The 21,595-nt window shown below is 46.6% G+C and overlaps 6 protein-coding genes across 6 annotated transcripts; 4 read left to right on the top strand and 2 right to left on the bottom strand.

Moving 5' to 3' along the window:
• Positions 1–202: 202 nt before the first annotated feature.
• JR316_0001566 (uncharacterized protein) lies at positions 203–1,341 on the bottom strand (the record flags this gene model as incomplete). The annotated part of the gene is made up of 6 exons (XM_047887369.1): positions 203–265; positions 326–678; positions 738–816; positions 873–1,108; positions 1,173–1,214; positions 1,266–1,341. The coding sequence occupies 6 exons, from the start codon at positions 1,339–1,341 to the stop codon at positions 203–205; spliced, it is 849 nt and encodes a 282-aa protein (XP_047752292.1).
• A 3,966-nt stretch (positions 1,342–5,307) lies between these two features.
• Positions 5,308–8,346, top strand: JR316_0001565 (uncharacterized protein; the record flags this gene model as incomplete). Its single annotated transcript, XM_047887368.1, has 4 exons — positions 5,308–6,560; positions 6,679–7,486; positions 7,543–8,142; positions 8,194–8,346. The coding sequence occupies 4 exons, from the start codon at positions 5,308–5,310 to the stop codon at positions 8,344–8,346; spliced, it is 2,814 nt and encodes a 937-aa protein (XP_047752291.1).
• Positions 8,347–10,618: 2,272 nt separating this feature from the next.
• JR316_0001564 (uncharacterized protein) lies at positions 10,619–11,272 on the top strand (the record flags this gene model as incomplete). Its single annotated transcript, XM_047887367.1, has 4 exons — positions 10,619–10,701; positions 10,771–10,809; positions 10,867–10,929; positions 11,005–11,272. 4 exons carry the CDS (start codon positions 10,619–10,621, stop codon positions 11,270–11,272), a joined length of 453 nt encoding a protein of 150 aa, XP_047752290.1.
• A 3,036-nt stretch (positions 11,273–14,308) lies between these two features.
• Positions 14,309–16,229, top strand: JR316_0001563 (uncharacterized protein; the record flags this gene model as incomplete). The annotated part of the gene is given in 7 exon segments (XM_047887366.1): positions 14,309–14,617; positions 14,682–14,792; positions 14,838–14,891; positions 14,909–15,482; positions 15,542–15,911; positions 16,004–16,031; positions 16,209–16,229. The coding sequence occupies 7 exon segments, from the start codon at positions 14,309–14,311 to the stop codon at positions 16,227–16,229; spliced, it is 1,467 nt and encodes a 488-aa protein (XP_047752289.1).
• Positions 16,230–17,449: 1,220 nt separating this feature from the next.
• Positions 17,450–18,036, top strand: JR316_0001562 (uncharacterized protein; the record flags this gene model as incomplete). Its single annotated transcript, XM_047887365.1, has 2 exons — positions 17,450–17,603; positions 17,627–18,036. The coding sequence occupies 2 exons, from the start codon at positions 17,450–17,452 to the stop codon at positions 18,034–18,036; spliced, it is 564 nt and encodes a 187-aa protein (XP_047752288.1).
• Positions 18,037–19,066: 1,030 nt separating this feature from the next.
• JR316_0001561 (uncharacterized protein) lies at positions 19,067–21,013 on the bottom strand (the record flags this gene model as incomplete). The annotated part of the gene is made up of 8 exons (XM_047887364.1): positions 19,067–19,133; positions 19,199–19,540; positions 19,604–19,648; positions 19,712–19,978; positions 20,029–20,092; positions 20,147–20,251; positions 20,312–20,442; positions 20,499–21,013. The coding sequence occupies 8 exons, from the start codon at positions 21,011–21,013 to the stop codon at positions 19,067–19,069; spliced, it is 1,536 nt and encodes a 511-aa protein (XP_047752287.1).
• Positions 21,014–21,595: the final 582 nt, after the last annotated feature.

Here is a 21,595-nt window from a genome sequence, read left to right as displayed (position 1 = left end):
AGTCAAGGCTAGGGTACAGAGATCTATGGGTTTTTCGGGTAGACGGATAATGGTCCCAATATAGGGATACCGACGGCATTCGGTGAAGTCCCACATATCATGTGATACAATTCTCACGCCTCGGTACAGGGGGCGGGCAGAAAATGGATTTTGTGTTTTACGGCTTACGTGCGAATACAGGCGTATTATGTATCGACTGACATCAAGAGGCAGTACATATTCCCGTAAGCACCAGACGTAGAACCATAGCGGTTGGAATCAGGCCCTGAAGTGACATCTTTGTTCAGTATTTCCCTCATGATGTTATAATGATAAGAAAACAAACCAGGATACTCTGAGCCACAGTCGCATAGGCATTCAACCCGACCAACGGGTACGTCTGCTCGCTTACCTGGGGCACAAACTGGCAGATGGCGACGACGACGAGAACGAAGATGTACATGGCGGACGTCTCGACGAGCACGAAGAAGATGCGCATGTACCGCCCGCGGTTGTGGGATATGGATATGTCTCGTGTGGTGGTGTAGATTCTGTACCCGATTAGAGAGGTTGTGTAGAGGTTGGTGCATAGTGAGAACAGGAGCCCGGTGGCTGCGACGTAGTCGATTTTGGAATCGGCGGGTGCATCTGTTATCTTTGGGTGTAAACAGACAATTACTGTGCTAGCGATTGCGATAACTGGGGGGGTTCTATCAGCTCTAATGTCATATTTAATCCAGGCAACTATAGATATTTACCAATTTCGATAGCCAGAAGCACTAAAGGGATCATGGCCACTTTCAGGGAGTTCCCCCAGATGCTGTAGCACCTCCAAATCTGTCGACACATCTAATATGAGACCATGCTTTCCGTGCACAAGAGAATGTACAAACGAGCAGAACATCCGAAATCAAAATCGAAACGGCGAGTGTAGTCCCAATCATCAGTCGAATCCGTTGCGGGATATTTAATGAGGCTTGAGATAGAGACACCCGTGTGCCACTGCTATACACGACGGTTGAGTTGCTTCCTGTCCATTGCACGACGAGATTGATGAGTGAGAATGCGTAGAGAGCTGTGATGGCGGCTAACACTGCACGATGCGCCTTGCTTTGCTGCTTTTTTGATACTGGGACATACTTCACGCGTTAGTAAATGTATTTCAGAGTAATAAATGCATGCATTATGCGTACAGTAGAAATATAACGTCCCGCCGTATATGACCATGTATACACCTAAACGTCGTGGTTGGCAGAGGTGGAAATAGAGTGCATGATAACAAGTACCTGAAAGAAAACACTGAACCAGTGTTGAATTTAACTGAGTGCCAATATCAACGTTCAAATTCTCCGTGTTCTGCATCGAGGGAGTGTATGTGTAGATGGAAAACATAAAGGCATTCACTGCGTACTTTATACCGTACCACCAGACATCAGGGGCCTCGCTATCACGAAACTAACAAAGTGATAAATAAGTATGATATTGGTCATTTTATCGCGTTTCCAAACTATAAAAATCGAGCGTCATCGCCGCACTGTTGATATCATATCATCCAAGACAAGCTCGGGCATCTGGACTTGTGTGAGAGGATACCGGAGCATTCAACTTTTCCCGACATCATGTTTTATACCAGTATTCCCTCCTCTTCTATTCCATTTATTATTGTCAACCTTGCGAGGGCATACAGAAATCGGCGTGGCTGCGCGCGTGCGTGCGTTTTTGCGTGTGCCTTGCGCGACACACATTTTTGCGCTATAACTATGTTTTACACGCATATTGATGTGTTCTGCACGCGATGTTACGGTTGTGTTAAACGTAAGGTTGTAATCCAATGGGTCTTGGTGTCAATAGAGGAGGTCAGAGTGGATGATTCAGCGGCGATTCAGCGACGCGATTCAGAGGCCATTCTGGAGATCAAAAGCGTGGGAAGACGCTGAATGGCCTCAGAATCTGAATCGCTGAATCACCTCAGAATCGTTGAAGCGGCTTGAATCGCCTCTGAATCGTTGAAGCTGCTCCAACGATTCAAGCCGCTTCAGAATTGCGATTCTGCCTCTATGAAATCAGGCTTAAAATAATTTGTTCCTCCTAGAATATGTAGTTTCTGAAGCAATTTGAAAGCCTCTTGAGGATGTTCGCGCTATTAATATATGTCTTGAAAACATTGGATTAATCAGAATCCTCCTTTCTTTTTGTGCTTTCAGACCACGGAAAAATGTTAATACAGGAGGTATATTGGTCTCAGCAGCAAATATATCATATTCAATACTTAATTTAAATGAAAATGATTATGCATCACTGTGCATGCTATGTAAGTTGAAAATTACAGAAATCGACTTTGCTATTCTGTTGAATCGGAAACGTGAATCGTGAGTAAAGCAAATTTTATCCAGGGGGGGTGGTCGGGGTGAATCGCGCTTCGGAAGCAAATTTTGATCCCAGAATCGGTCATGAATCCCGACCTGAATTGTGTTGGAATCGCCTCTGAATTGTACGCTCTGACCTCAACCTAATGGCAGTATCCCCGTGTGCTATATATACCAGTTCGTGCGTAGCCACCACACGGGGATCAAACAGTTCCAACAGGATGCAGATGGTTTCATGGTTGATGTTGTATTATATATATATAGTCTCTTTACAGGTCTATGATACATGGTCTATAAAACATGGGAATTATGTGTGCTTGAGGGTCTGGCTCCAGTAGAACCTCAACGAAGAATCCGAAGAATCATTCTTACAAAACCCATTTATACACAAACTCAGTGCTATGGAAATGGCAATGATCACGGGCAGCTGTGGAGTAGGGATGTTGAGCAAATGCGAATATTATAGCTTGCATGACAACAAGGCACAATCCAAGTCAGGTATGAAAAGATGGATTGAGTACTGACTTAGTTGGCACAGGAATCCTGATATCGCAGAACGCTGATCGATATAATGGCCGTTAATGTTTTTTATTTATACCACCGTATGAAGGTCGTGTCACAGAAGTAAATATTTACGTCAACGTGTTCCGTCAATATTTATGTATTTTTTGCAGGAGATATGATGGAATTTCCGTACGCACATAATATTTTGAGCTCATCTCTATCATTTTCAGGATACAGCAGACGAGGGAGAGATGCCCTGGGGAGTGTGAAGTAGAGCCGGTGTTGGATAACACTGTGGAAGCCAGGATGTGGTATTGAGGGCTACAGAGGAGGTAGACACCGACCAGAGGAGAAGTTCGGGAAGAGCCCAGGCTCGACCATACGAAGCGCCGCGTTTCTCTCTGCAACTCTACCAACTGAATCCCGCCCCCAACCCCGCGCAGGCTCATCATCACGAGCTGCTGAACATGCGTATATGCGTGCTCTCAGGTTCGTCGATGAACAATAACTTATATTGTACAATATGCTGTCGTGCCCATTTGTCGAAACCCCCTGATGGGGAGCACGCGGTGGCCCAGTTCACAAATGGAATGAGCGGCGATAAGTGTGACTGTGAGAGAGGAGAGAATGCGAGCGGTCGAGTGTGCAAGAGGTGCATTGACGTTGAACGTGCGGAGGTCGACGATTTGAATCGTTGAGCGACGTGCATGCTCTGCTGCGCAAATTCAGCCGAATGCCATGGACAATTCCTGGGGTTTGTGAACGGGACGGGACATGTGGAGGTGAATACCGGATGCTGCTGAAACATACAGAAAGTTTAAAGAGTGATGTGAAGACGGCGACAGTGTACATAGACGTTGCAACGCACCGTAAGTTCGTCAAACACCCCACCCCTTTCCAATTGGTGTTGAGGGAAACATGCACCGCATGCGGCATAGGCGATAAGCAGATCCTGCATCTATTTGTATCCGTAAATGCCCTAGCTGACCATTAACTCATCGCAGTGCATTGACGACCGTCAACGGGGCCCGGATGATGTATGGAGGAACGACTCTTGTTTTGTGGACTGTGAGACGAGTTTGGATAGGTTCACATATATCCAAGCGGAGGAATTGGTACGAGAAAGGGTCGACGGTGGTTTGGTTCATTAATTGGAAGGGTGGGAGGTGGTGTGATGAGGGGAGAGGTCGGGGGTGGAGATTCTGAAGGGTTGAACTGTGTGAATGAAGTGGCATGGAATGAGCTGTGTTTGTAAGGGAGGAAAGGAGTCTAACGGAGTGTGGTTTGGAGGGTAATTGAGAGTGGTACGGGATTGGACAGAAAAGTGATGAGGGGGATGAAAAGGTGGAAGAGGGGACGAGAATCCGGCGGGTTTGACTCACCCTGGACTGCTGACCACTATTCGCGTTAGAGTTGATGTGGACTGCGCGAGATTGGAGGAGGCAGTGTGAAGTTAAACGGCTGTGTTAAAGTGCGCGTTGGAGCTCACAGGAGAGGGTCGGATGTGCGAACTCACTGATGCTGCAGTCGGTGTCAATGTTGAATTGGATGTCTCTTGGCATGTGCGAGATCTTCGAACAGCAGCAAAGAAAGATTGTAGAACCACCATGCTGGTGCGCTGCATTAACGGACGAGCACAGAGAATGGTTTGAGCGCGAATGCGAGACGAGAAGTGCGTTAGCCTGTTCAATCTCCGCTTGAAAATTCATCTTGCCTGGCACTCGTATCATAGGATCGTGCCCAGCCCAACCGAACCACCTTTCGTGAGACCTGCAAGAGTACGTGTTTGTTTTGCTTGCAGCAGATACTGAGTCGATAATATAATACTCTTAATATTTACACACGTCATAATTTGATAGATGAGGATGCGCTTGGACGCAAACAATTGTTGTGTAAAGTCGGATGTCAACACACGGGGATGGTGTATAAATATATCTAGTTGATTTTAGTTCTCGGGTTCAATTAAACCAACATCCCGTCGAATCCCCAGACTCTCACATTGGCTGTATAAAAAAGTTGCTGTGCCTGTCATACTTGGTAATGGAAGCGTGCGAGAAAGAACAGTACACGATTCAGGTAGGGATTTACCACCATGACAACCTTTCTACCTCTCTCCCATCAGTCACTCCTACCGTTCGTAATCCCACCTATGCTACATATCGGCTTGCGTTCGACACAGAACTTTTAGTACTTACCAATGCAGCAGTTTCCTGACGCACACAACCTAATGATCAATGGAGGGAACTTCATTCAGACGCAGAATATCTACGGACCGGGGAAGGACACAGGCGAGTGCTGGATTGTCAACGTATGGATTGAAGTATTTGTTTAAACAAAATGGTCAGGTTTACATCTACTCGAGAAATACGTAGCCTCCGATGCAATATACGACTCTGCGGAGCGATTTCCGCCAGCTCAATGCCACCCAGGTACTCGGGAGAGGGTTATTAAGACCATTATGGAGTGGATTGACGACCCGGCTCCTGAGAAGCAAGCCCTGTGGCTCTATGGTCCCGCAGGTGCCGGAAAATCAGCAATAGGACACTCCATTGCCATGATGTTACAAGAGCGTTCTGCTGATCGCAGATATGGCTCGAGCTTTTTCTTTGCAAAGGGAGCTCCTGGACGCGGAGACGGGAACAAGCTATTTTCCACCATTGCTCACGAGCTTGCCATCAATTTCCCCGAATACCGTGTCATACTCGATACCGTCATGCAGGAGAATCCTACACTTCCCACCAAATTGATCAATATTCAACTTCAAAATCTTATTATCAGACCTCTCACCAAAGTGCGCAATTGGCCCGCCCACCACCCAGTGGTCATCATTGACGGCCTGGACGAGTGCTCTGGAGAGAAGCGTATGCAGGTCGCAATCTTGTCCACCATTGCGAATGCTATTATTCAGCATCGCATCCCATTGCGCTTCCTGATTATCAGTCGTCCAGAGTACTGGATAGCCGATGTGTTCGAGACCGGGTGTTTCAGCTCTATCGTGAAACGTGTTTCTTTGCGGGACGACCTTGAAGCCGACGCTGGAATAGAAATCTACCTACGCAGTGAATTTAATAGGATATATGAAGAAAACATCGAAATAATGCATTCTGTCCCTCGGCCATGGCCCGAGGACCACCTCATCGACCGATTCGTCAGGTCTGCATCTGGACAATTTGTTTATGCATCCACCGTCGTAAAATTCATTGGTGATTCCCTACACTGTGACCCCCTCGAACAGCTTCGCATATTGATCAGACCTGGTCCTCATGACGCTCTTGCATTCTCCGAACTGGACCAGTTGTATGCCTCCATTTTGTCATCGTATCCACGATGGGATGCGCTTAAACGTGTTCTGGGTGCCATTTTGTGCACCCCTTACAGCAACTCGGAAAGTGTCATGGAGCTGATTTTTAATGTTTCTCCTTCGGAGCTGCGTCAAATTTTGCGATCCATGCGATCTTTGATTTGCACAACAGAATCCAAATACCCTCCACTTTTACAAAGACTGATACCAACGTTTGGGACCCCGAGATATGATACGCCATGGCTGTCGTTCCATCACCTATCGTTTGAAGAGTTTCTAAAAGATTCTTCTAGATCCGGGAAATTTCTGGTCAACGAATGGTCCACGTCGATTCACGCATTTTGTGTTATTATACGGCACTTGATAGAATTGCTACATGGCAATCCTGACATTGATGGAATAATTAATCGGTATACCTTTCGTGACGGCATATTGGTTTTAATTATTGATATTCAATTACTACAGTATTGGACCGTCACAATATCACCTAGGTTTTTCTTTTCCAACTGTTTCAACTATCCTATATAGCCTCGTGGAACTTCCAAGCTCAGACATGGATATTATTATTCAAGAGCTCAAATATCTACACGAAGCACTTGAAGGGGTATTATCCGAAGCAGACAGAAAAATACCTCGATCAAAGCACATATTATGGATCCTTTCAACGTTCCAGAGATGTATACTACGGGATCAGAGTTGGAGGGAATTGACACCAGCGCAAGGGTTAAAGCCTCTACTGGATCTACTTCAATCACTTCAACGTCCTGTCATGTTGGCATTGACCATCTCAGTCCAGCAGGTTCTCGAGGCTACCTCTCTTGACGGGCCCATTCTCGGGTATCTTGTTAGGCAAAGCTGGCGGAGGGATACATCATCTTTTGACATCCTGGACATAGGCGCAGAAATGCATATTACGAATGATGCCATTGTATCAGAGCTCCAAGACATACACGGTATTGTCAATATCTTCTGTTACAAAGATCGGGGACACGTGGAAATCATTCTCGACGTATTCGAGAAGGAGATTGACAAAGTATCGAGTACATACCTACCTCCAGCCCTAGTAGCAGAGTGGGAAACTCCAGGTCTGGTTCGTGTGATCGAACTTCTTAATCAACTCTTCAACGGGACGGAAGCTACGTTGGAGTCCCCATTGAACGAAGTGGTCCGCTTCTTGCATAATCCAGCACGATCTGATATCCGTTCAAGAGAATATCTCCAAAATTCTCACAGGATGACTATACTACATATTCTGATTCATCCACAGCTGCCTAAGCTGCCCCAATACTTGCCGCAATTTGCGAACGCTTCATTGGGTTGGCTTCACAGACAATTGGTATTTTTTATTCAGTCGCTACCCCCGACACGTACACTAATTTTATCGGGTCATAGACCGGAACAAATAGGCATGTACTCGAGGAACACGACAGTATGCTTATTGTAAAATTCGAAGCGGCTGCTAAAACCACATTTTCGGCACTCATATCACTGTACATCGAACACTCGTCGTACTTCCTTACTGCCAAAGATTCTGGAAGGCAGTACAACCACCACATTATGGGTATATCTCCGACGCTCGACGGTAAATACATCCTCTCGGAGAATATAAGAGCTGGAGGTGGTACCAGTGAGTTGTGGCTCACATGGATTCGTCTCTTCCACTCAGTGTTGGAGATTAACCAATTACTGGGTACCCGACACCCTGTTTTGCCCATCGTAGCCTTGGATTGGTATCCCCATCTTGCCACATTTCTTCTCAATGTACTTGTATCAAAGCACTATGGCATCTTGGACCAAGGTGGTAGAGTATACTGGATGGACTTCCGAGATAAACATTTCCTATCATTGCTCCAGTGCATGCCTTACGCAATCCCAACACAAGAGAACCTAACGAAGATTAGGTTACTGCACTATATCTGGCATAAACTGGATCGTAAATATCGATGGAGACCTCCGTCTGGATTCTGTGACTTGACAATGCAATTTTTGGGGGTGCGGATATTCTCTTTCTGTAAACCCTTACGTACTCATACCTGGATTTAGAAATACAACCACAAATATTTTTGTGGGATGGAGTACGACCGGTTGAAATCTTGGTTAGTGAAACTTAAGGCCACAGAGTCCCACAAAATTCTCGATGTTCCTCTTGATTATCCCTTTCATTATGAAGAGTACACGACAGATGAGGAGGGGTAGGACAGTGAATAGAAACATACATGTACATTGTGCGTCTTGGACGGATGCGGATCAGGAATGAATCATCGTCTGTCTCACTGGCTGCCTCTGTCTATGGCTTTGGGGATGGTTGATAGCAAGGAAATACATTATGTCCCGAGTTATTCTTACAGGCCATACCAGGATTGTGGATACCGTCAACATGGTATCTGCAAATAAATGCCTGGCTAGTTCGTTTCTCTGGCCGCCCTTCAATAGTCCATTACGCACTAATAGGCTATTATAAATAAGTGCTGCTAACCTATCTGCCATAGTTCAGAGACTGACAGATTGCGTCACTCGTTAGACCTCCACACGGAAGCAAGCTAGTACTTAGGCGCACAAATTTAAAGTGCCAAAGCCGAGATATTCATCGACGGGTTTTGAAATTTGATACTGGGATATCATAATTTTAATGGCTGCATACCTTCGCCTTCCCTTCAGCTGACAGGCCAGGGCCTATGATGTTCCTAGCCGTCTTCGACCTCTAGCATCTTGAACCTCAACTCCTCTCTTTTGGGAACGTTTTCTTAGTAAATATGAGTATTGCGTCGGCTGAAAAAACTGGTCTGGGATTACTAAACGGATTCTCAGCATGAGCCTCGTGGTTCTGTCCCGGTACGAGCGTATGTATCTATAATAGCCGGCGACAATTCGGAAGGACATGGTGAGAAAAACATCAAGGCAGCTCGTGCAGCTTCGGATCGTATGGCACATGGACAATAGGGAGGTTTTATACCTGTAGTGAGATACTGTCATGCACACTAAGCAGAAAGAATATCAGTGATTGTTGATAAAGATTTCAGACTGTGAATTTACACCAGCTGCACCCCATCGTCGCCGTTTAATGCTACACGCATAATGCTCGCTCGTAGTTTGGAACCCCTGACATTGCACTTGTATCACACATCTTATTTTATCTGTCTATTGCTACAAACCATTCCCGCCCCCTTCCCACATCTACATCGCTACCCCAAGCCAGTATATCCAACCCAGAAATGGATTCCAGCAATACGTACGATTATGGCTTTCTTGATTATCCCTTGGGCCATGATCTGCTGTTCTCTGAGCTATGGGATGGTGAGTACACTCCCCTCTGATAAAGTTGATTTTCTTATCGATTCTTCAATCGGTCCTTAGAGAATACCCAACCATTACTGGAAGGCTATCCACTGACAGATGGTCTTTGGGACAGCGTCGGCAGCCATCCAAACGCCGTGCCCTCATTTTCAAGCAACTTTGGTATGCCTGTCGAGCATATCGCAACTTCCTCTTCCTCTCCTTTTCCAAGTCCAGCTAACATGCGTAGTAAGATATGGGATAATCTACATTCGAAATTCGATGCTGACCGTAAGTTAAGCAGAAAGGTTCAATTGGATGTCAAATGTGCATACTGGAACAAACGAAGGATACACATCAGCCCCCAATTCACACACACCATTTTACAACTCAGTTGTTCAGTCGTTTCCGCAAGACTATGCTCAACTGACACCAGTCTTCATCACATCTTCAACTTCACCAGGAACCTGCGAGGGTCTCGTCTCAGCCATCTTATCCTTCTCAACCTTTTGAGAATGTTCACTGTAAGAACCGAGGTACTCCACGCTCGTAACTTCAAGCTAACAATATACCCTGAGCAGTATTTTCCGGATCGTCGCTAGCGTCGTTCCCCTCTATAGATGTGAATTTGTCATATGCGCCAGACAATAGCACAGCCTTTCTACAACCCACCGACATCTCTGGGGATTTCTTCAGGGCTTCAGGCCACCCATCCACCTCCCGAGTCGACGCATCGTTATTCAGATACCAATCTCAACCGGCCGGTAATCAGCGAGTGGATACGTCTGGGGGCCAATATAATGAGTACGTCCGAACTTGCAACCGGATGTAAATTCAAACTGATATTGGTGGTCAGGCTTGCGAATTATCATCTGACCCCCAAAGCATCTTCATGGGGAGATGTCCAAGAAGCTGCACAGCAATGTCAATACATCGACATTGCTCATCGAGGAAACTGGTGCAGTACACCTGAGCCAAGTACTCGTGTGCCAATGCACGTCAATGATAGGGGTCTGGGGGCTCTGAAAGCTCGTGGTTAGTTATGCTCCCAGATTTTTCTAATGCCGAAGATCGCTGAAACAAAGGTTACAGTATCCGAGGTACCGTATACGACGACACCTTTTGAATGGCAGAGAGCGTTGGACAGCTATTCGCACTCCAGCGCCGGAGAAAAGAAAAAAGTTATACAGAATCCATGCAGATGGATTTGAACCGCGAAGAGAACTCCGGGGCTGACCCCGTCGAGTCTCTCGCTAGGCTTGGACACCGGGATGGAGGGTATGATAACCTGTTTTCTTTTCTCATCTTCAGAGTGGAACTGATATGATGTGTTTTGCCAATTTTCAGGATGGTCGGCCATCCCTCAACGACGAAGGATGGCGACAGGTAAGGGTCTTCCCTTCACGTAGCGTCAGCAGAACTGACTGTGTCTTAAAAAATTAGCCGAGTCACCAACGCTTCCAGACACACCAGGAAGCGGAGGCTGTCGAGGGCAGACCAAGATAGGTATGTACAAACGCACCTTTTCCCAATCCTCTCAATGTCTAACAATCTATTTCCTCGCTTCCGTCTCTGATGCAGGCGCGAATTTGCTTCTACCGCCAAGCGCCCGAGGACAGGGTCTCCACAGGACCCTGCGAAGACCAAAGTTTCTCGGGACCAAGTCGGAGAAGGCAGAGTTGGGGCGACCCTGACAGCCGCAGTGAGGCCGCAGTTGCAGCCAGCGCGACCGCGCTGTCTCGCTGACGGATTCTCGCAGGGGCGTCTGGTGATAGACAAGCGTGAATGTCACCGAAAGAAGGAGGGGGGTGTCACCTTCCAGGTAATGAGGCCCACACAAGGGCCATAAGAGGCTCTAGGGTAGTACCTTGGTTTGATGCTAGCCACCAGAATGTAGTTAGTAACTAATGAAACTAAAAAGTATACAAATACCTTGGGAGACATTGAATATCTTGACAAGTTTGAGTACTTTTTAACACTGTCATAATGTAGGTGGGATAACATAAAGGCAACGTCGTCCCAGAGCAAGATAAGAGATCAGATAACACCTTGGTTTTCATTGACCTAATATCTCCGAGATAATCACGACGCACAGTGACCATGGGACATATTGGTACGAACGGCCTTTTGGCACTTCGTGTTCACGTCTTTTTGATCAACATCGACGGTTGGACGGTAAGAAGAGGGACGAAGATATGTATATTAGCAATGACTTCACTAACAATTGGAAAGCACAGTATAGGGCTGGGACAGTGAAGGGTCACGGTGGATTTAAGCACCACCCTGACTCTCACTCTCACTCTCGCAAACGCAAACACACCACCTCATCACACCCCTTCAATGCCATTCGCTTCTTAAAACTGTTGGGAGATGAGGTCCTCCACTAAGACTCAATAACAACATCTATTGCATATGTGTTTAGAAAACAGAGGAAGCACACTCAGATGTAAACGACGGCATCTTATCTTACTGCATGCAATGGACACGAACTAGAGCTTGCACCCCTGTCGTAACCACTATCACCGCCAACAATATCAATGCACTGATCGTGAATCTTACCGTCTACCCGTATCATTGAGAGATCCACTAAGAAACAAAGGGGTGTATGCTGTGTATGCACTGCAGGGCGCCGCTTGCCGTTCTGCCGCACTATGACTATGCTAGAGCGGAGATGATACATAAGACAGTAGGCGCGAGGTACATACCGTCCAAACTCCTGACACTCGATGCTGGTGAAGATCCCAATTTATTCGTCTTACTGACGTTTCCAACACGATACGGGGAACCTCAAAACCCCATATGACACGACTCGCGCAGACACAATGTCTGCAAGATGCACAGTACGACTGGATGGCGTATGTTATTCTAAACCATTCCTTGTCATTACGGCGAGAATGAAGGAGAAAAGGAGTACTTACCATTTGTAACCGAAATGATCTCCCTATCAATGCGAACACATCCCATATTCGGAGCTAGTCGCCTTTCATAAACATATGACGACTACAGCGATGCACAATATGATTAGACGAGATGTATGCGGGGTGTAGTATCCGAAATGTAGGGTTAAAGAATGGATTGTCGAACCGAGAGCAGAGAGGTAACCAGCATATCAAATGAGCCAAAGGGTCGTAGAGAGGTAGGGGGTGAGAGTGGCATAATGGGGTGCGAGGAGTAAGGGGTGTCGATGGTCGAGGAGGGTTGGAGATGGAGAAGGATCGGAAGGGTGGAGTAAGATTCGTGACTTGTGAGAGAGATTGGAAGAGATATGTGTGCACACCTTTCTCTGGAATAGGAGAGGCACTTAGATCCCTCAAAAGCTGTAGACCACCAAAAGCTTAAAGCAGGCTGTGTCTCCGCAAAATGCAGGGGGAGGGCATTTGGACCTGTGGTTCTACACATTTGACTAAAGATGGATTGTCGGACCGAGAGCGGGGAGGTATGCGGTATGTCAGAAAGTGCCAGGGTTGAGGAAGGGTGAGATGGTAAGATAGATCATATGTGGGCGCAAGGAGTAAGCGGTGTGTCGAAGAGGGATGGAGAGGGTTGAGGGGGAGAAAGAAGATTAGTGGGAGGTATTGGAAGAGACATCTATGCACACCTTTCTCTGGTATATGAAAGTCTCTCCAGAAACTACAGACCACCAAGACCTCCTTCAATCAAGCTTCGGGACTCTCAATGACGTCTCGCGTGGTGCAGGAACTGTAATCAAGAATGTAGAGGGTTACCCTAAAAAGACAGTGGAAAAATGTTTGAATGAGGCAGTCACGAAGTCATACCTTCATCTTAAATGCGATTGCGACGCCATAACTGGTTGAATATACCGTCAATAGGTGTTTTGCCTGAACTAGAGTGAGAAAAGAGACAGAAAAAAAGTTCGGGCAAGGTTCGGCTAAGTCTAGAACACCATGTGATGAAGTTCCCACGCCTCATCACCTCACTGGCGCGTTGATTGCGCTCAAACTTGACTTTTATCAGTCGTGCTCCACCAGATCAACACTGATATTAACCAACCAACAAAGAATGTTCGTTCCCATATTATCAGCTTGTAAATCTCAAAGTTAACGACGTTTAAATCTTTAGGGTCATAAGGGGGTCGCGTTGTCAGAGGAAAGGACAACAGACATCATATATCCGATGAAATATATATCTGGCCTTTAGCCAAAGCCTTCGCTTTTCCTTTGCTCATCCACGGGAAATTTATAACCTCAATCCACCATTCGCAGGCGTAAACATTAGCTCTGTTATTTTCAACTATTTTCTAATCGGTGAGTCGGTAAAACAGCATACTCCCCGAAACCATCGGATTTACATCATTAATGCACTCAGGGATATACAAGGCTTCGTTTTACGCTGGCACAATGTTTCTTTACAGCAGATATAGCCGCTCTATGTCAAAGTATAAACACTTTTTATATCAATTTTTCAACCACTAAAATGGATATGTAGACATAAAACCATTCTTCTGGCCGTTGGTGCAATGTACGCTATGAGAGTCATCATACTGGTCGAACAGTGGATTTCTATGCAGAGTGACCTCTGCGATACCGACATGACAGGACAAGTTACTACTATTTCTCTATTCGTTGCTATCCACAGTTAACACGATGGCGTATACAAGTATGCTCGTGGCGTATAGAAGATTCGACTCTATAAAAATCCGAAGGATATGCGATAGGCGTCTCCCATAATTACGGGACGTTTATTGAGAAGCCATATGAAACTTGTAAGTCTACCACACACTACATCGCCACGAGACGATATTGACGCCGGGTACGATAAGGACAAAGGAGAGCATATACGAGCGTCGCATAACCTTTGAGTAGGTCTTTTTTTGTGGCCGCAACACCTCCAACACCACCGCCACCTCACCCAAAAAACATTATAAATGCCTTCGACACCCTTTTCCTCTGTCCAACACAACACACACCCAGGGCTCACATCGACATCGACATTGACATCCACAGCACCATCCATGTCGTCTTCAGGCCTACCACCATCCAACGCGCTCTTCCCGGCTCTCTACCTGTACCCTTTGAACAACACATGGGCACCCAAACGTGTTGCGCTGACGAATATGCACACGAAAATCGGACGGCAGACGAGCAGCAAAACAGCGCCGGGCGAGCGAAATGGTTTTTTTGACAGCAAGGTGCTGAGTCGGCAACACGCAGAAGTGTGGGAGGAGGGTGGAAAGGTGAGTATATGCGCGTATATGCATATATGCATCACATTCCAGCCGGATTCTGATGAATGTTTAGATATATATTAAAGATGTGAAAAGTTCGAATGGGACGTTTATCAATGGGGAGAGGCTCAGCAGCGAAGGACACAAATCGGAGCCATTCGAGCTCAAAAGCGACGACATCGTCGTATGTCCTCTCACCCCTCTTTTTTTGTACACTCACATTATCTAGGAATTGGGTGTCGACATTGTCGGTGAAGACAATAAGACGATCATCCATCACAAAGTCGCCGCGCGACGCAGAGCAGCCTTGCTACCCACCACGACCGCGTACGCCAGCTCGAGGGCGCTCTTGAGGCACAGGAAGGTTTACGGCGTGAGGTGGTGGTGTTGCGAGAGCTTGTGATGCGTGGCGCGAGTTCATCAGGGACATCCGGCGCGGGTTCCAGTGATTTGAGAGAGGTAAGGTTGGAGGAAGGGTCTCACAAAGAGGCAATGGGTGAAGGGCATCGTACGTGCGATGACGATGACAAAGGTGGGGAGGGCCATGAAGATGACAACGAGGAAGAGGAAGATGACGACGACGATGCGCGTAGTGTGTCGACGATTATTCCGCACAAGCTTGAGAGCGTTGAGGAGGAGGGGGAGGAGGCCGTTGCACGTACTGAGTGTGGTGAAGATGGCGATGGCGAACCTGATCATGAGGCGCGTGATGCGCAGCATGGAGTTGAGGATAAAGACCATTCTGTGTCTGAAATTGTTGACTCTTCGTCCCTTGATCAGGAACACGAGCACGAACAAAGTGATGAACATGGGTCGGAGGATGAGGCAGAGGCAGAGAAGCGAAAACAGGAGGATCTCAAGGTTGGCAAGCCCCGTACGCCGAGCGTACGGCGCTCACTAACGCTGTTGCTACCTCAACATCCGCCGTGGAAGGCAGCTCCGGTGCGAGTGGCAGCAAGGACGAAGAAGACCGTGAATCGGGCGACAAGAAAGCAATGCCTGCACAGAAGCTCGAAGGACAAAAAGGGGTTGGACTTGTAGACGACCCTATGCGTATGCTTGCTACGCCGGAACCATCTGTCGTGTTCAAGCTCTCGGAGAGCGCTGTTTCGTCTCTCGACGGTGACCGGGATCAAGACAAGTCTCTTCTATCTGGGAAGACACGGACGCACCCACTTGCAGACTCGAGCGATGTGGACGCGGATGTGCTCTCGCGTAGCTTTGACGAAGATTCTGTTGCTGGGAAATACAAGCAATCAAGTGGAGATGGGCTAGAAGGGGCATACAGAATTTACCTTGCAGGGTAAGCGAGGGAAGCGAGGGAAGTGCGGGGGACGTGCAGGGGAAGTGCGCGGTAGTACCTATTAAATATTGTCAAAAACATCAGTTTTTCAGAGTGTTTGATGCATCTAAAAGTAGTACCGTATGTTTTTTCCTCTGAAATACTGTGCGACGTGTTGTATGAACAAAAATTAACACAATTTTTATTTCGATGGTAGAGTGTCACATGTGACATACACCTTTGACTATGCGCCAACGTCAAAAGCCCAATTTTGTCACTCGGTCGGTCAATATATCTAATACTATAGTCTTTCTAAAGTATAACTGGGTTAATCTATAATGGGTACCATGTACCATTTTCATGTGAAAGCGCATAGAACCACTCAAGATATGCAACTTTTGATGTGGTAATAAAGGCTTAAGGCTGACCCAACGGGTATGCCATGTGCCACATACCATGGGCGCTTATCGTAAGTTTGTTCAATCTCAACTTTTCTAAGGATCTATCCATTCATAAATGGTCATTAACTTCAGCGTGACACTTGCACTTCCCCTGCACTTCCCCTGCACTTCCCTGCACTTCCCTGCACTTCCCTGCACTTCCCTTGCACTTCCCAATGGAAAATTATACCTATGCACGTCCAGCGCACTTCCCATGCACTTCCCTGCACTTCCCTGCACTTCCCTGCACTTCCCTGCACTTCCCTGCACTTCCGACTCAAATTCCAGTGTAAAGGCACGTTATTCCTGTTAGACGCAACTCATAGCTATGTTTAGTGTTTGAGATCAGTTATGCCTTATATGCCTCCGCAAATCCACGTTCGTAAACCACATGCTTCCGTTTTGTCCATTTACTGGTCAACTGAAAATTGTTGAACACACCCAGATTTTGAACTAGTTTGAATGCAAAATTGCCAACAACGACATTAAAAAGCGAATTAAATGGGTATCCTTTCCACCTCTCGCCCATGCGTTCACTTTTTATATTGCTCATCGCCTCAAGCAAAATCCAAGGTTTACAGACCTTTCTGATGACCATCTTATCAAAGAAGCACGGTCAGCTCAATTTTAGGAACAACCCACCTCCAAGAACAAAATCAATGTTGATAGAGACTGCCTACAGCTTTTTGAAGAAGTTTTTGAAGTTTCGGGGCGTGCCGTGATCGCAGGACACTACCAGTGGGGACTCAATGTGGGACCACATCAAGATGGGTGAAATCCATACGGCGGATTTCCAGAATACTTCAATTTTGGTGATCTAGAAGGGGATGACAGTGAAATCGTGGTATGTGGTTTAATATTTTATTCATACAAGGATAGCTGCACACCAATTGCAAACTAGCCCGGGCTTCAATTGTTAGCTTAACACACAATCATTCATTAAATAACTTATAAATTTACTTCTATTCAATTATTTACACTACTATCTATCACAATATGACTTTATTTAGTGGTATAAGCCTCGTTCAATAAAGAGGAATAGTGACAACCAAAAAAGACGACACGAGTTTATTTGAAGTCAATTTATCCCACGCTACATCACCCCGACCTGCCTCAACCATGGTTCGAACCCACGCACGCACATGCACGTCCCTCAGCCACTTCCGCACGTCCCTCAGCCAATCGCGCACGTCCCTCAGCCACTCGCGCACGTCGCACTGCCCGCACTTCCCGCACTGCACTTCCCTTGCACTTCCCTCGCTTCCCCTGCAAGGTAAATTTCCTGTGCCCGGCTAGAAGGAGGAGGAATAGAATGCGCTAGGGCAAGTCCATTTTCTTCTTCATCGACATATGCGCGCGGCGCGTTTCTAATCGTTTTCTGGGTTTTCGTTTCTTGTGTGTTGGGTGTATTGGGTGTATTTGTGGGTCTTGCTATCTCTGTTTATTCATGGCTTGTGTCGGGCGTCGTTTGGATCTCTTCATCGTCGGTCGCGCGCTGGCTGTCGACTGTTGATCTTGATTCCTTGGCGGCTGCGCTTCCTGATGCTCGGGTGCATGCTTGGGCTACACAGGCGTTGCGACACCTGAACAAGGGCAAGGGAAAGGATGGCGCGGGAAACCCGAATATCAATGTCCAAACTGCGGTGGGCGTGGTGCTGCTCAGCGTTGCGGCCGCTGCTGTGTTTTGGAAGATCAAGCCCGAGTAGTTCGTCATTTTTATCACCCCACGACGACGACTACCACTGCCGACTATATCATTATAACCACTCAAAATCCCTGATAACCGATTCCGACACTCAAAAACTCGCCGATTACCGACAATATTACACCCACAACCAAAGTGTCCCGTTGAGCCACCCGATTTGGCATGGCGACACTCAAAAACTGGCTCACAGGCCATTTGCCTTCCAACTTTCGTCTTTCCCTCGCTATTTTGTGTTCTATGATCATCTTTATTTTTATTGTGTTCTTCTTCTTGATGATTCCCTGTGATAGTTTGGGTTGTTGATGTTCTAGAGGCGCGGTTGGAGGATTGTTTGATACACTACACCTTTTTTTTTCTTTGCTTGTCGTTTTGGCTTGTTTTTGTGGCGTCGTCGGCTGTTTCGATTTTTTTTTTCTTTTTTTGCCGTTGTTCAGACCGCCTGCCTTCCCCGTCGTACAATCCCAAAGCTGCGTCGGTTGTCAGCTATACACTCGTTTATTTTTTCATATCCATTCCACACACACACACATCCGATACATACATCCATACATACGTCGTTTAAACCCTTTTCTTGTAGCTCATTTTTCATTTTCTTTTCCCGAGTCGTCGTATATCCGTCTGTCCGTCCATGTCTTACGTATATGTCCTTTTTCTTCTTCTTTTTTCTTGTTCTCGTTCTTGTTCTATTGATCTCTACGTATTTAATAATGAACGACATTTGCATGATTATTTAATTAATCTACACAATTCGGACATGCATATAGGAGTAATTCCTGGTGCCTACCACATCATAATAATTACCCAGGGACAGAGAGTTACTTAAATATTTTCTAGACTTCACGTCGAACCATGAGGGGCAATTTGTTTGTATAACGGGACGTCGATGCCGAAATTTGCCGTGTGAAATCAAACCGGCCTATCGATGAGGAAGACTGATAAGATTAAAAAAAAATTGATTTCCACTGCCGTCGACGACGTCCTCTACAGCCTACTGACTACCATACGCAGCGGTCTCCTCTGCTATCCCATCATTAACTGGCCTTCAACTTTTTACGACCTCTCAATCCTTTCTTTTTGGTTGCATCGGGGAAACCGGTTCTTTGGGAATTACGGCACGTAAGTCACTATCTTATCCGAGCAATGTGGAATCAAAAAGCACTTACACCATTGTCATGCTGTCCATGTCGACGGGCATTTGGTGGTGGCCAAACGCCTTGCTAGCCTCCTTTGTCCCTGCAGTGACGAGTGCAATGAACCCCCCTTCCTTTGCCTCAGGCATCGTCAGCGGAGTCAAGGCGTGTGCGTACGACCTCATCATTGCTGGCGCCCGCGGGTTCAGGTTTCTGGGCTTCCCCCGAGAGCCCTGTACCGCTGTGCTAATGTTTCCTGGAATGGAGTCCGGAGACTCATTCACCTTGGATTTTCTGGGCTGCCGGGGGCCTCCAGCGGACTCGATCTCCGAGTCTGAGTCCTTGCGTCGCCTCTTTCGAGACGCGATCTCGTCCCTAAAAACAAAACAATTTTTCCTTGTGAGTTCTGAGTCTCTAAATTATTGCTGTTGAACACACCTCCCAATTTTCTGGCCATGACCTTCCGCTGGGCATTCTCCGCACCTGATATTTCATAAGGAACAATGTCAGTGTCTACTCGGAAGAGAGGAGAAAAAAACTTCATACCCTCCATCATTTGTTTGGGCTTTGTCGATGTCTTGACGCTCTACAGGCTCATTTGTGAGCCTGGAGCGAAGTTCTTCGCGTCCATCCTTGATCGATCCTGTTTTGATTGTTTCTTTCTTCTCTCTTTCTGAGGAGAAAGACATTGATGGATGATGGGTGTTGGAACCCTCACCTGGCTGAAACCATGGCTGAGCATGGTCGTAAAACATACCCTGATACTGGGCTGCATCAGCGCTTCCCCATACGTGGGGAGGTGGTGGAGTTGACCTAAAATCAAACTCAGACAAATTTGTTGTGAATGTGTTGGTAAGACTGACATTTCATCACCATTTGTATTCTGCGTATTTTGTAAGGGCACCATATCCAATTCAAGGCTTCGGTCTGCAAACGATGAGATTGGAAATGGGCTTTTAGATAAATTTGGAACAAGCTCACTCGTCCCGTTATTCCGATGATAGGAAGATACATCGATGGTATCACGTAGCGTATTGTGGGTAGAACTGCCCGGGAGTTCTGTATACTCGGGATATGACGATGTTCCTGTATACAGACGAAACGATGGGTAATCATGTTGAGAATACAATTCACCACAAGACGAACCCTTCATATCATGTTCGAGCCACACGTTCCTGTCAATCGATGGCTGGATCGGCTCACCATATGCCCTTTCCTCTTGATGCCAACGAGAGGGACCTGCCTGTCCCATTACCGGCATTGACATTGATATTGATCTAAAAGCATAATTTGTTTTCAATTGGGGTATGAAGTATTAAGTTTTAGGACTGACGTTTCAACACCACGTCTTCTGCTTAAAGAAGCCGTATTCCGCGAGTTTAGTAGCTCTGGGAACGTACTGATCTGTGTAGGTATCGCTGCTGTGGCGGCTGGTGGCTCAAATCCATTCCGAGGATCGTATGAATCCTCAATTTCTTCAGGCGTTGACTGCTGTATTGAGTGTGATGTAGAGTGTACCAATGGGATAGTCTGTGAGGTTGATATCCAGCTATTGTAGATGTCTGCGCCACTCGCCTCTGGCGTCTTAACCAAGTCGAGATAGTTTACACCCATTTCTTCTTCCACCTCTTCAATAAGCCGTTTGATGCTAGCCAGCACCTCTGGGTCTAAACGGAGCCTGGAGGGTTGATGATAAATGCTAGATAACCCAGTCAAAGGGGTATTTGCAGCCTCCAAAGGGGCCGGGTCGCCATTTGTATTTGACTGCTCGCACAAGGCGACCGGGTTGGTGTTGTACGGAATATGTTGTATGTAGTCTTGCAAATCAGAAAAATTGAGGGAATGCATTATTGGAATGTTGAGTGGATGGACAATGGTGGAAGTGGGGCGGAATAGTCTGTTGCCAGAGAACAGTGACATTCTAATGTGTGTATGAAAAATCCCAGGCTCTAGTTCTTAATCCGGAGAATTGGACTGACGCTTACAACGTGTAAATTCGACCCGAGATTTGATGATAATTTCCCATACAGAACTCTTCTTTAACCGGAGCATAGGACATCAGAGGGTGCATTAGCAACTGCGCTCCGATGTTACAGCCCTGAATTAATGCACATTTCCGTACTGAAGACCTCCAGTGAACCTCATTTCAAGCAACGAGGTCACCTTGTTTGATCACATATGTCGTATTGCTGTCTATCATGATTGTAGATTGTAATACACTTACTACAGGGTGCCCTGACTCGAACCATCCTCATGCACAGAAGTACAAATTTGTCCCACTGTCAAAAAGCCTGAGAAGATCTTCGACGTCTGATAACGACGTCAAACTCTGTGCGGTTACGTTGTTGTGTGCACATCCGTGGGTAATCTATATGATCTTATCAGGTCTTATCAAGTTGTACATGTAATCTCCGTCGTTCCCATATCCGT

This window comes from Psilocybe cubensis, chromosome 2 (genome assembly GCF_017499595.1).
Source record: "Psilocybe cubensis strain MGC-MH-2018 chromosome 2, whole genome shotgun sequence".
Lineage (NCBI taxonomy): Eukaryota > Fungi > Basidiomycota > Agaricomycetes > Agaricales > Agrocybaceae > Psilocybe > Psilocybe cubensis.
The sequence above is the reverse complement of the archived record's forward strand: the minus strand, read 5'-3'. Positions and strand labels throughout refer to the sequence as shown.